Source organism: Heterocephalus glaber, unplaced genomic scaffold, assembly GCF_053883595.1.
Source record: "Heterocephalus glaber isolate CG9 unplaced genomic scaffold, H.glaber_assembly_v1.0 deba00001600, whole genome shotgun sequence".
Classification (NCBI taxonomy): domain Eukaryota; kingdom Metazoa; phylum Chordata; class Mammalia; order Rodentia; family Bathyergidae; genus Heterocephalus; species Heterocephalus glaber.
The window spans coordinates 29,881,618-29,896,876 of NW_028258372.1; the positions used below are offsets into that span (position 1 = coordinate 29,881,618).

At 38.0% G+C, this 15,259-nt stretch overlaps 2 protein-coding genes and 1 pseudogene across 5 annotated transcripts in view; 2 read left to right on the forward strand and 1 right to left on the reverse strand.

The window, feature by feature from the left end:
* The window catches only part of LOC147823146 (uncharacterized), a 456,826-nt gene extending 455,813 nt beyond the window's left edge, over positions 1–1,013 (reverse strand). For all 4 annotated transcript variants that reach the window (XR_015444185.1, XR_015444186.1, XM_087193818.1 and 1 more), the window contains exon 1: positions 677–1,013. Coding sequence is in view for 2 of the 4 variants with exons in the window: in XM_087193818.1 (XP_087049944.1) it covers positions 677–1,013 (337 nt within the window). In the remaining 2 variants the exon portion in view is untranslated. The remainder of the gene's footprint in view (positions 1–676) is intronic.
* Positions 1,014–1,539: 526 nt separating this feature from the next.
* Positions 1,540–15,259, forward strand: part of Rgs13 (regulator of G protein signaling 13) — a 102,469-nt gene continuing 88,749 nt past the window's right edge. The window contains exon 1 of the mRNA XM_013078942.3: positions 1,540–1,678. The gene's annotated coding sequence lies outside the window, so the exon portion shown is untranslated. The remainder of the gene's footprint in view (positions 1,679–15,259) is intronic.
* LOC147823148 (transmembrane protein 237 pseudogene) lies at positions 1,584–5,031 on the forward strand (annotated as a pseudogene).

Here is a 15,259-nt window from a genome sequence, read left to right on the forward strand (position 1 = left end):
TTTCTTTCTGCATTTTAACTTTCTTTAAAACTGTCTGCTACATGACCTCCATTGAGTTTATCACGCTAAATGAATCACCATTTCTTTCATAAGCCAAACTTTTTTTTAAAACTCACTGGCTCTATTCATACTATTTCGTTTGGTTGTTTCTCATTTCATCCCTTACCTTAAGCAGGTTGTAAATGAGTCTAGAAGGTTTAGTGAATTTTCAGTGTGTTCCTCGGCCCCACTATGCATTAGTGTGTTATCACACAGGTATGTATGTCTAATCTCTTTGCATGCTCTTTGATTATTGATTCTCATACTGTGCAACTTTCATTATGAACTTATTTCCCCAAGGACATTATGAGGTTCCTAACTATAGGCAGGGGCAGAGTGAAACAGTCTTTTTGTTCCCTCTGCCCAGGCTGCCAGGTAGTTAGTATTTCTGGGTCTGAATGCACCCCGCAGAAATCAGTTCCTGAAGGAAAGAATCCTAGGGGCAGACAGAACTACAGGTTGTACAGCAGCCATCCTGTGAGCAGCAGCGGATACTGAAGAGCTCGCTCTAGGCTCTTGGTCTCCTTTGCAGTCTGACTGTGTGAGCCACTACCAGGAGCACTCTTGAAGGTAAGGTTTGCACCCTGGGATTCACATGTTGCCCGGAGGAGCGCCGCCGGCAGTAACAGCGACCTACCTGGGTTGCAGCGGGCTTTCCTACGCATCTGAATGCTTATCTTCAGTGGAGGCTTAAGGTGGCCCTGCATTCGCGCCTGGAGATCAGGGAAACACCTCTCCTCTTTCAGAATGTGGTGGGGGGAGGGACTTTCCTGGGGCTGGGAGCGGGGATTCCCTTTCCTGGAAGGTGCATGTTTTCCTCCCGCCCACCCGAGCTGAAGGCAACCAAAGCACAGGAGCTCCGGGCACCTCACAACAGTCCCCGCGCCCCGCACCCGCTTTTCCAGAGAAGGGTCTGGAACCCCTGAATCCGCTAATGAGCTCGCCCCCATTGGCTGTCCCCAAGGCACCCCCATGCCGTCACTCGTATGCTAATGAAGGCGAGGCTCATTGGCTGGGCCTCGGGCGACAGCTCGGGAGGGCCTGTGTGCGGGGAGCGGGCTTGGGCGAGCCGGGGCCGGAGCCCCCGGAGCGCCTCCGCCGGCCTGGGCTGCGTCCCTGCGCGCGGAGGACGTCCTGGAGGGGGCGTCTTTCCGCGGGCGGTTAGGACGGCGCCTCACGTCGTGCGCCGCTGCCCCTCGCCCCTCTTCCTGGGCCCCGCGCATTTGGTTCCGCTCCGGGGCGAAGTAACTTTTGCCTTCCCGCCTCCCCCGTCCTGGGCACCAGAGGCGGCGCCGAGCCTGGGGGCGGTTCCTTGGCAGCGCTGATTGGAGTCTGAGCCAGACTTTGGGTCCTGGGCTGGGTTTGCGTCATCCCCATCACACCCTAGGGAGAGCGGCGCCCGCCCTGCTCCCAGCTCGGCTTCCGGCCTCAGCGACCCCCGCCCTGCCGGCCCCTCCCCGGCCCCCGGGCTCCGCGGCGGGTCCCTGCCTGCTGCCTCCCGCCCTCCATCCGTTGTTTGATGTTTCCCACTCTTCTGAGGAAGGATGGTTGATTTGGAGAGCGAAGTGCCCCCTCTGCCTCCCAGGTACAGGTTTCGAGATCTGCTGCTAGGGGACCAAGGATGGCAAAACGACGACAGGTGAGCAGAGTGGTGCAGCGTGGTTCCCTTCACACAGCTGGGAAAAAGTGACAGAGGTGGGAGGCTGAAGGGGAAGAGGAGAGGAAGGAGAGAGGCCAAAGGGAGACCGCCACCCCGGGCGAGGGAGTGAAGGAACCTGACGCCTCTCTCCATTTTGATCCGCACCGCACTTGCTATGGACAGGAACTCTTCCTTTTCACTTCGTAACTCTGGCCAGGTGTTTATTACCTTTCTCCGGGGCTTATTCTTTGGTCAGTCGATGCTTTCCTTGGCCGTGATGATGCTGGTGTGTCAGAGGTACAGTGCATCCAAATGCCACGCAGTACTGCTGCCAAATGATGTTCAGGATTTTCCTTAGGTGTGGTTCCATGCAAGTTGATGGGAAAAGCACATTAGAAACTTAAAAATCTCCTACACCTATTTCCTTACACCTTGCCAGTGTTGTCTTGACTACTTGCCACTAGGAATTTTGATGCTGTTTAGACATTGGGAGTTTCAGATAGACAGTTGGTTTAGATATGTAACAGGTAGTTAGTGAAATTGATCACCGCTGCATAGAAAATGCTTATTTTGAAAGGGGAACTGAATATTATGAATAATGGTGTTTGTATAGCATGATGCAGCCTTTCCACGAAGTGTATTTTTAACCTGAACAGTATATATGTCTCAAAATTAAAACTAAGTTTCCAAAGTAGAATATATATTTCTAGCAAGCATATTGCTCATGTGTTTTTATCAGTAGCATCTATGCTTTATGTAAACTTGCAAAATTCTTCTAAGCTATCGCTACCAGATTATAAAAAGCACGTTTTGTGTTTTCATTGAATTCTGTGTTTTCTAGAAAAATCGTTTCATGTATCACATGCCACATTGTCTTGTTTTTAAATGGTGTATGTATAATAACTAAGCTTTTAACTCAGTTAAGATGTTTCCTTGAAGTTCAGTTTGGCATTAATGTTCTATTTGAGTTAAATAAAAGGTCCATCATTGGCTAGTCTGAAATCTCTGTGTTTACCATTGGGCAATAAACCCTCCTTTCCTCAGTTCTCAGCTCCCACTCCAAACTCCTGTCCACTGCTCTAGGGACTTTATCTTGGGCATCATTCATCTTTATTGGTCTCATATTAGTGATTTAAAGGGATATGGGTGTTTTGTAAGGGATAATAATTCAATTAAATTGCTTCTTTTTAGATGAAAACATATACATTAGCCAAAAATTTAAAGAACAAATACCTGAGGCATTAGCCAGTATGACTGTAACCTATGGTGCTCTGATTAACTGGAGAAATCTAAAGACTGTTTAAATCGATTTGCAATGCTAATCGACATTTAGATAAACTTTATTAGCTAACATAAATGGCTGATTCACTGATTGAATTTATATTTATTTCAGGCCCTTAGAAATAATATAGAATAGATATCTGCATTGTAGAAAGTTTGAGATGAGCTGAATACATTAGAGGACATATTTGGTCAAAGTGGTGGTAGTGTTCTTTGTATTTAAATATCATATCTACCCAAAATGCTAATTGCTCATGTAGTATTCCTCATCTTTCTAAGAATGCTGCAGAAATATTTTAGTAATTAAGAATTTGGGTTAAGCGCACAGCCAGGCCTGGGTGTGGTGCCCAGGGCCTGGGTCCCAGCAGCAGCCGGCATGGGGAAGACGCAGGTGTGACCTCCACGAGCTCTTCCACCCATGCCAAGATGATATTCTACTTAGTCACCCTAAGAAAAAGAAGCCTAGAGCAAAACTGTTGGGAGGTAGTGCTTCTTTGGAAGGCCTTGCTGAGCCTGTTCTTCATAGGCCACCTGTATGCAGTGAGCTCCCAACTGCAGAGCTCAGAGAGGATCAAAGGAGGCAGAAGACAAGGCCACCTCTTGAGCCTGAGACTTTCTTCACCCAAAAGAAGATATCTAGTCCACCTTCATTACGAAATGAAAATGGTATTGATGTGGACCCAGCTGAGGAGACAGTTACTCAAAACCTCGAAGGAAGGCAAAAAAAACCAAGCCAGCAGAGTTACAGTATGCCAATGAACTAGGAATAGAAGATGAGGACGTAATTACTGACGAGCAAAGAGTTCCACAGCAACAGTCTAGATTCACTGCACCCACCAGAATTAGCCAGCCTGTAGGCAAAGTATTTGTAGAAAAAAGTCGGCAATTCCAGGCTGCTGACCGTTCAGAGTTGATAAAGACCACGGAAGACATTGACATGACCATGGACGTGAAGCCTTGCGGGAGTGCCAGAGATGTGGTGCTTTCTGTGCACCGGGCCTTCAGGATGGTTGGTCTCTTTTCTCATGGCTTCCTGGTGGGCTGTGCTGTGTGGAATGTTGCTGTGATCTATGCGCTAGCGGGTGCACAGCTGTCGAACCTCCTCAACCTTCTGCTGCAGTACAAGACCTTAGCATACCCATTCCAGAGCCTCCTGTACTTGCTTTTGGCTCCAAGTACAGTCAGAGTTTGACAGAGCTGACTTTGCTAAGACATCAGCAGCAATCCGAAATTTTTTTGCCCTGGACCCAACAGCTTTAGCATCTTTTTTGTACTTTGTTGCTCTTATACTGTCTCTGAGCCAGCAGATGACAAGTGACAGAATCCACCTTTACACACCTTCTTCTGTTAACAGCAGCCTCTGGGCCACGGGAATTGAGGAACAGATTCTGCACCCATGGATGGTGGTGAATTTGGTGGTGGCCCTTCTGGTGGGATTGTCTTGGCTATTTTTGTCTTATAGACCAGGCCTGGATCTTAGTGAAGAGTTAATGTTCTTCTGTGATGTGGAAGAGTATCCTGATAAAGCCATCAGAACCCCTACATAGTATCAACTCATCTGCAGAGGAATAATGACCCAGTATTTTTCCCACTTTTCCAAAAAATGTATTTTATAAGTGATGTATATGTGTATTTGTAACTGATTTTTGATTATATAATACAGAAAACTTCTTGATTATAGAAAAATGTTAAAATTATATCTTCAATTTATAATAAAACATTAATTTCCTTAGCCTTATTATATTAATGACAAAAGAGAGAATGATTTAGGAACCAGTAGATAAGTATTTATTTCCTACTCTGTCAAATATATTTACATAATTAGCATCTTAAAAAGACTAATTCAGGGCCTGTCAGTGGTTTTGCCGCCTGCTATGCAAGCGCAAGGATCCAAGCCCAATCCCTGGTACCAAAAAAAAAAAAAATGACTAATTCAAAAAAATCCTCGGGTCAGGGATTTAGCTCAGAAGTTCTGCTGCCTGCCTCGCAAGCACAAGGACCAGAGTTCGATCCCCGGTACCAAAAACAAACAAAAAAATCCTCAATTTTAGTATTAGAAAGTATATACCAAATTTAATTATGGATTTAGGGAATAGAGGGTAAAAAATTTTTGTTACTTCCTTACTGAACAAATTGAAATACAAAATTTGTCTTTTCTGAAAAAAAAAAAGAATTTGGGTTAGTTGAATACCGAGTCACTGCTATATTAAAAAGTTTTGCAGTCATTTAAAATTTCTATTATAATAATGTTTATGCTAGCTCAATTTTAACTTAAAAATCAAGCCCAATTTACCATTAAAATAAAAGGTTAAACATTTAAAAATATTCTACCATTTAAAAAATTAGCTGATTATGTGGCTTCACTAAGAATTAATGTTTAGTTTCAGTTCCATTTGTTGTTAATCATTAAAAGCCAGATACTCAGAATCAAAGAGACCTGTTTCAGTGTTTTCCTTATTCCCCCAGGAACCAAGTGGTTTTGGACAAGTCTTTCAGCCATTATGAGATTTGATGATTTTATTTGTATAGTTGGAATAGCTACCTCATAAATAACTTTACCTCATAAAATGGTGACAAGAAGGAAGGACTAATGCTTGGTTGGCACTAAGACTGCCATGTGCTTTACTTATGCCATGTGTTATTTCAGTCAGTCCTCATATAATCCCTTAATACTGGATAATTATTTTAGGGACAAGGAAACCCAGGTCCTAGGAAATTAAATATGAGCAATTCTTTGGTTCACGAATGCTTTGACTCGCCAATTCAGTTTGGAAACAGACGTGCGCAAAATTTTGCTTCCATTTGAAAACTCCCAAGTCCAGTGGTGAACACGAACATGGCTATCTTCCCCAGAATCCTGGAACAAATTAAGTTCATGAACTGAGGCACCACTGTATTTGTCCTGGGTACTACACCTTAAGGTAAATATGACTCCAGCTCAATTCTTTGTGACTCACATTTCTCGAGAAAGTCTTAAGGAACAAAAAAGAGAGAAAGTTTTTTTCCACTTAATTTATCTGAATTTATAAGAATAAATTTTGTAGCACCTGGCATAGTTCACATACTCAGTAAACATTGATCCCCTCCCTTTTTCACTTTTGATTTGCAATTTGCAGTTCTTTTCCTTATTTTTTGTTTGTTCTGTTTTTGAGATCCTGAACTAATACATAGTAAAATTATTTCTTTTTTCATAAGCAAGGTCACAAATTTCTCTCTGAAATTACATCTGAGTAACAATCCTAAGCTAGTGACTTATCTTCTAGATTGAATTCCCACAGAGTTGAGAACACTCTTTCATATAGGAAAGGATAGATTATTTCCATCAGCAAACACTTTGAAGTGCTCAGCTCACGGTCTGCGGACTTCTCCCTATGAACATCTTCTGCCTGAGTATCCCTCCCCGCCGACTAACCCAGGAACACACTCCAGTGGTGGTGAACCTGTGCGTGTGTGCTGCAGCAGGCATACAGAGACCTCTCTATTGGCACGAGAGCCAGCCCGCTCCAACATTGCCCCAGCATTGCCCCAGCAGCTGATCATTCAGGTTTAGTTGCAGTGCTGGCACTTTGTGATACATAAGTGGGTTTTGGGTTGCAGTTAGGGCACTCAGTCTCTAAAAGGTTTGCCATCACTGAGTGTCTAGGCTTACGAGGCCAGGAACAAGCCAGAGTGCCACTGAGGGGGTTGTTTAGTCAGTGCTTTAGTTGCCTTGATCCTTTGTCGGAATCATTCTGAAACACTTTCTACATTGAGTACAAGGGGACCAAGTTCCAGTGGTCCGCAGTGGCATACAGCTTAATACTGCAAGCTTTACTGGCTCCCAACACCCCTCTGCTCGACAGCTATTTTTTGAAATCAGTTCTTTAATAAACTATGTTTATTTTTCTCCAGGTTGGTTTCTGGGGGAATCCAAACCATGATGGCTGTCTTCTGGATCTGGAGTCCCATTTTAGAAATGATGGAGTTATTGTGTTCTAACTGTGAGAAGAAGGCACTTTCTGCCTTGCTCCTCTGTAAGGATTTTAAGCTAAATCTTAGGACATAGTTGCCTAGCATATGAAAATAAATGAGATATATATTAGATGCAGGAAGGAGTATAAGGAGATAAAGAAGATAAAGAAGATATAATGATACCCTATTCAGTCATAGAAAGTATGTATTCTATACCATATATTTCCTGTGAAATAACATTGGATAGACAGGTCACCTAAATTTATATGATGCTACCTTTTAGTAGGTACCTCTCTGCTCAATAGACACATATAGTGGGCATGGAATGTATATATGAATATAATGATTTGTATTGTATATGTTTTATATATATATATATGTATGCATTATCTCAATGCCATCTTTATGTAATTACCTCTCCCTCATTTGCATTCTGACTTCTTTTCTGGTAGAACATAAGGGAACAGAGTTAGACATAGCAGTGCAGAGAATTTAGCATGTTGATAGAATTAGTTCTGTGATGCCACAAAGTAAGTTTGAGAAGAACATTACTTATGCCTTGGGGATGTCTGCTGTATATATGATACATATTTATTTATTTGACATCCTGAGTTAAAAAATTATTTCAAATTGTTTGTGTAAATGTCTTTAATGCCATTTGTCCATTCAGCTAATATTTGAATGCTTGCTACATCTCATTAACTAAGGTTTGGAAAAATATAAAGAGAAGTATGAAACAGTGCTTCTTGGTATGAAGGTCCTCACTGATATAATTAGAAGTGAATTTCCCCTAGAATATTGACAATGTTGCATATGATATGATCTCCTTGTAGAATTTCTTTTAAGACTATCAAGAAGTCTTTTAAATCTTTTAAGACTTGCATCATTTGTAGATAGTATATTTAGCATTTGATTGAAAATAAAGTAACTGAAGTCACCATATTAGATATTCTATGTACTTTGAATATAATATGTGGAATAATGAGCAGCTTTGTTACTTGATGATTGATATTATTGTGACTAAAGACTGAATCTCAGTGGTTTCACCTGGAAGCTGTTCTGTATATGTACTCATTATAGTGCTAAAAGCCATTGTTCTGTTTACATATTTCTATGATTTCTAAAACAATAACTACTTAGAATATTCTGAATTTAGAAACTGGTAAGTTTCAGGTTTTAGACACCTACAGACGCTAGTACAAGCCCTTCTCTTTTTTCATCATGAATTAGTAATTTCCGAATTTAGAACACAATACATTTGATTTGAATAAATTGTCACAATTTCAATTACTGTTAATGGACAATTCTCAGTTGTAGTCATAGCCATTTATTTAATTAAGACCGTTCTTGTTTTTGAAAGTCAAGTCAATTGTTTCAACTCTGATAATTTAAAGTGTATTTTTAATGTTTTTTGGGTAGCATTTAAAAATAATGCATACAGATCCTGTCTGATTAAAACCATAAGAAGATTTGAACAGAAAGTGCAAGTCAGTCGATTAACAGTTTACGAAGTATTTATAAAATAGGGAAATACAATAGCTTTTGGAATATGTACAATTTTCGGTATTATATATGGCAAAATATATTACTACATATAAAACAATTAAATTTGGGGAAGGGCTTTTGCATTGGCATATGGAGTTTTTTTATGACACCAATTTTAACTCCCACAATAAATTGTATATTATTTTCAACAGTACTCATGTATTTTAAAGTATTTATTATAAGTTTTTAAGTTCAGATTAAATAAGTATACTTTAAATATATCTTCAGTGTTATTAAAATGCATGAAATACTGTGTTTTTACTATTTGGTGATATAGTAAAATCAAGCATATACATGTAATCTCTATAAAATTGATTTAACATTTTCGATAGAAAGAGAATCTAAACAATCCTATAATGCTTAGCACTATTAATTATGCAAAATCTCCACAAATGAGGTAATACAAATTTAGAAACTAAACCATTGGTGCAAAAAATGGCTTTAAATATATATACTACATAAGGCGCAGAGAAAATGCATTTTTATTGTCTTTGAGTAGTTAACCGATAACTGAGACATTAGTGTTTTATATAAAGTCACAGGATTCTTTCCTGTTGACATTCTCTTATCAATAAAATTGAAATTTGATTTTTCAAATTATGTAAAATTTACTTTAAATATTTGAGTCCATTTAACCTCTATCATACTCAATACTTTTCAACCCCTATCACACGAAATATTTTCTGTATTTAGTTAGTTTTAGTAATACCTTAAAAGTCTTGCACTTTTAGGTTTTAAAAGTTCTTCCACTGGGTAGAATGTAGTAATCTCATTTCTCATATAAAATATGTAATATTTTAAAGAGATTATACGTTGCACTGAACAGTCACTTGCAACTTCAACTCCAGATGAGTGACGAAGAAAATCATTTAAACTAGCATGAGTGTTGTAACAAAATTATTAAAATATTTTCCTCCTCTATTACCAATGTAACCAAATTTCTACACCAACAACAGACAATTTTTAAAAGTATGAAAAATAGTGAATAAAAATGAGAACTAAATACTTATAACTCCCATCTTCAATTTGAAATAAAATAAAAATTAAATAATTTGTGTTATAACATGTAACAGTGGCTATCATGGTTTTATCATTTTGGTAATGTTAATAGTGAATTTAATATTTCTATTGGCCATTATAATTCATATTCTTGTTTATTAAAATGTTTTTAGAAACTCATAAATCACTTTGTCTTTGATGATTCTTCTGGTTTTTATTAGTGTATTTATGAATTGCTAGTGTCATCTTATTTATGCACCAAGATTGTCTAAGTTATCCTTAGAAAATGAAGTAAAAAATATTTTTTACAATGACATTTAATCAATTGCTTTATCTACTTACAGTTTGAAATTAAGTTAGTCTGGCCTTTTCTAAACACCACTTACTTCCTTCATGTAGATCTCTATTTAAATTAATACATTTAAAACCTCAGTGTTAGATTGGTAATTAAAATTTTCTTTTCAAAAGTAATCAAAACCAAAGATAATGACTTCAAAAGACAGTTATTTTCACTTTTTGACATTCTTGTTTGCCTATGGGAAATGTTTATGGGTTATGAAAAATCAGTTCTTTTCTTAAGAATCTTAATTATCAGATTCTTAATAATCAGCATTGAACTTGCAATTTAAGGCAGATATCTATGCAAAAATTATGAACTAATGAATAGTACAAATTGTGTTCATATTGATAACAATATATTATACATATTGCTCAACTTCTTTTTGAAGGTTGGATATAAATATCATCCATTTAAGAAAGGATTTTTCGGGGCGGGGATTTAGCTCAGTGGTTTCACCACTGCCTGCTGCGCAAGCGCAAGGACCTGAGTTCGATCCCCAGTACCAAAAAAAAAAAAAAGGATTTTTCGATATAATGTCTACAAATAAAAATGCAATGTAGGTTAATTCATCTTTTATTATTATAATTATTTATCATCCTGTGTGATAAACATTAAAGTCTGTTGGAGTAGGCCAATACACAGGTTCAGAAAATTGATTGATAGAAAATTGCTGTCATACCATCATAATAAGTGGTTAACATAATCACTATATTAGTAAACCTAATTCTATTTTTGCTATTAGCGTCTCCCTGAAGAAACTTCTGACAGAGTTGTAGAGACCTGGGTCTTTCTCTTTTAAAAATTGTCCCATCACATTTTAAAATATCCTGTAGAAATCCATAATAGTATTGGTATCATTTTGTACAAATATTAAACAACTACCCAGTGTCAAGAAGTACACTAATCACTACAATAAAATCATGAACAAATTTGTCCTAGTTCTGACCACTGTAAAATTTACAGTAGTAGAAACAGACATTCATTCTTCTTTTTAAATCCCAGGAACAGACTTTGCAAATGATTGTGGAAGGCTCTGGAAAACATTGTTAGACGCACTGGGAAAGCAAGATGGGAGGGCCTTGGGCAGTCTGGCAGATGAGAGTTGTGGTTTGGGGAATTTTTAAAGAAATTCATGTTGAAATTACAGTCGAAGGCTAAGATGTTGAAGGCTAAGATGTTAGTAGATGAAATATGGGAGAAGACTCTTTTATTCTAAGGACCATCCTGTATAAATGGCCAGTGGAAGATGAGAACAAGGTCTTTTTAGGGATCTTAGGAAGGTCGGACATTTGGAGATATGGGCCTGGAGTTCAGGATCCTATCCTGAGCAGCAGAACATAAACTAGGGCTTATAGTAGCTTTGCTGCAGTGTTCCATAGCTATAGAGAGAGCAGAGAAGGCAAAGGTGGGCCAAGGGCACTGACAAAATTTCATATTCAGTACACAGTCACAGTTGGTAGGATGGAGTTGTAGGTGGATAACAAGGGAAGTTAGGGGATTTGCAGACTGTCTTATATTGATAAAGTAGAGACGTACAAGTAGGGCCAGAAACTTCTCTGTATAGAAATGAATAGTGTGTGAAGTTTTTAAAGTTTTTAAAATTTTAAGCAAATGACCAAACTTTGCAACAAATGAATTACACATAGATGGGTGCTGTATTCTTGCAATTAAATAAAATATAAAGCATGATTAATTTTTCACTATTTAATATAATTCACGTTAAATATTTAAATATACATTAACATAATCATCGTACTTCATTCTAATTTTCATAGAAAACAAGAAATTCACTACATCAAACTCGCGAGCTTTGCTTTGCTAGCCAAATTGCATTAGTTTTATTGGCTGATAAAATAACCACTATACTGACTTTTCTAATATCATGTATTGTGTTACTGTAGTTTTCTTAATTAAGCATCTTCGTGTTCATAAACAAAAACTGGTTGCTCGGGAGCTGATGTTCCCTCACATGCCCTGTGTCCAACCCCCTCCCGTCTTCAGTGTATATTGAGCTTTATGATTGGTCCCAGTGTCTGGATATTGGAAGCCTGCAGGTCATTGGGTATTTGATTGCACACCTCTCTTGTAGAAGAGAGATCATGTACATGCTTGAAGCAGATGAATAGAAACCTAGACTTCATGAAAGAACAAACCACAGAAAATAGCACTGCATCCTTTGGCTCCAGATGCAGAAAGAAAGAAGCAGGTGTACAGATTAAAAATTTCTTTTTTTTTTTTTTGGTACCAGGGATCGAACTCGGGACCTTGCGCTTGCAAGGCAGGCTGTGGACAGATTAGAGATTTCTGACCTTGAGTCCTTAATATCCAGGTACAACTAGAACAACTGACTCACAGATGGAGTTTGATTTCAAGGGAGAACCACTGTACATACTCGGAAAGATAAATCTTTCACATAAACTAAATCGGAGAGTGCACCAAGTGGCATTAGATTTATTTGTGTCTTTTGATTGGGAGGAGGACTTGACTTTAGAGTCAGCAGTGGAGAAGTTAGAACCTGGTAAAACCTACTTGCTTGAAACAAATAGAGGAAAAATCCAGGCTGAAGAGGATCATTAGCATGAAAGGGAGACCAAGGACAATGAGATTTCTCTATATAGTTTTCAACTGAATTTTGAATTGATCATATCTATCTTCATCTGTCTTGAGAAATAGAAACAGTGAAGACAATAGAAAGAGCAACAGAACTGTCCAACTTGGCTGATCTAAAGGAGACAGTGGCTGACAGCCGACCTCCGACTCTTGACCCTTTGCCTCTTCAGAGTCTTAGCTTGATCTCTCTTCCACACTGCACTTCCATGGTTTCAGCACTATTGTAATAATGCCACCCCTTGAAAGACTGCGAATCATTTCCTTCTGTCTATTCATTCCTTGAACTCAGAGTTGTATTACTTCCAATTTTCGCAGTATGTAAATATGCGTAAGAAATGGACTTTGCAATGCTAAGCCAAAAATACACAGTGAATCTAGGAAATAAAGGACTGGTTGTTCTTGGTTTTCTTGGCACTGGACTCACACAGAATCATAATGATGAATTGCTATTACAAGGGCACACTTAACCCATCTTGTAAATCACTGAACAGGGATAAAAGCGGATTAACACATTTCAACCTCATTTAACTTCCTGTGGGAAAACTCACAGATTGTCCACATTGCAAACAACCAGTTACTAACAATAGGGGCCAGATGTGTGGTTTAATAATGGACATCCTGCTGTCTCCAGTCCATCAAGAACTGAAATACCACTGAGTGCCCCGGGAATCAGCTAGGTGGTCAGCAAGCTGCACAGGTACCATTAAAGATGACGGTAATGACTCCAGTCAGTGCCACGCTGTGTGGTGACTACACTGCAAAGTATAGATGGGGGCTTTCAGTATTTGTTCCTGTATCTTGCCTGTAGCCCACAAGTGAGTTCACATGCTAGTTCACCAGTTGAAACTGAAAATGCAGAGAATACTATGAAAATACATGGTAATACTGAATTTAATATTTATCGTAAGACAGTGGATGCTTACTAAAGGCTTAGTATAGGTCAAATACTGTTCTAAGTGTTTTAGTGTTTTATTAATAATTATATCAGCTCAAAGAAATTCTTTTATTTTTTCCATTTGTATATGAATCACCCAAGGTACTGAAATACATAATTTTTAAAACACATAGCCCATAAAAGGCAGAATCAGAACCTAATTGTAAGGATTACTAATAATTTTTAAAACATACAAATATGATTTAATGTTATTTAAGTAACAATAAAGAAAATGCAAAAAAGTAAAGGTTCTTCAAGACCAAAAAATCACATAATTTAATTATAACTTTTATTAATTAAGGGTCTCGCTATGCAGTTCAGGCTGGTCTTGAACTCACTATGTAGATCATTATGGCTTTGAACTCACTATGTGGCCCAGTATGGCCTCGAACTCATGGGAATCCTCCCATCTCAGCCTCCCCATTGCTGGGATTATAGGGGTGCACCACCACATCTGGCCTAAAATCACATTATTTTTGTACTCTTATAGGTGATGACTAGCTCAAAATGGGTTATGGAATTATTAAAGTTGGTAATATTTTTAGGAGAAAAACATGAACAATATAAAGCATTGTTCATTTGACAGTCTGAAGAAAGGTTGAAATTAGAAGTTAGCAAACCAACGAAGGCAGAGATTTATTATATGTGTTTACTTATTTGCAATAGGCTTAAGGTAGTTAGTATTTGTGGAACAAAATAAAAATAATAGGTTAGCAAAATAGTTAATGTGAAAAAATAGATTAAAAATGAATCTGAGCATATATGAATTAAAAACTCATCATGTAAGATCATATAATTAACCTACTAAGACTCTTAAAATAGTTGTTTTATAAATGTTAACCAGAGTCATCTTCTTCATACTTTTGTTAATCCACAATAATTATCTTTCTTTTGATTACCTGGGTGTTTCATGCAGTTGGTTTCTCAGTAGAAATTTGGGGTTTCCCGTGTATACTCTAATTCCTAAAATATTTGTACTGTAGTTAAATGTGTTTTTCTCAACCAATATATTGATAATAATAAAAATTCTCTTGCAGAGATGTTATGCGATTTAATTGTGGTAATATGAAATTATGTGATTAGGGGTTAATATTTAAGCCAATCTATTAACATGCTTCACTCATTGCAAAGATTTTCAGTGCTTCCCAGAAATACACACAGTAGCACAACATAAACAGAAAATACAACAGCACAAAAAGATAATATAGGGAGAAATAGGTATGGAGGTGGTGCATGAGATGAATTCCATAATTTCCTATATAGTTACTGGAGATGAGTTGTGGAGTTAAAGTGAAGAGGAAGACTTGCTCAGTCTCCTTCAGGATGAGAAACTAGCAATTCAGGAGAAACAGCTTTCGTTGGTGTTCTCATTTAAAAGAAATTGCTCCTGTAGATCTTTGGATAGTGTACTAAGTCCTTACCTACTGTCCTATCTTAAAAGAATAGCAGAGCCGGGGATTTAGCTCAGTGGTTCTGCTGCCTGCCTCGCAAGCCTAAGGTCCTGAATTTGATCCCCAGTACCAAAAACAAAACAAAACAACAAAAAAAGAATAGCCCATTTCCTAAGAATCTTACAAAATTCTTACTGCCAGGTATTGGTATAACTAGAAAGAATTATCCACTTAGATCTACAGGGCACATACATAAATGTATTTCAGTTATATCTTCTAGAATGAAAATAAAAGAACACATCTGGGTTGTTTCCAGAGCTTGGTTATTATAAATTGTGCTACTATGAACATGGATATGCATGTATCACTATGGCATGTCTTTAATTTTTTCTGGAATATACCCAAAGATGTACAGCTGGGTCAAATAGTATTTCTATTTTTAGATTTTTGAGGAGTCATCCTAGATATTCATCAACAGATGAAGAGATGAAGAAAATGTAGTTTACATACATAGTGAAATATTATTCATC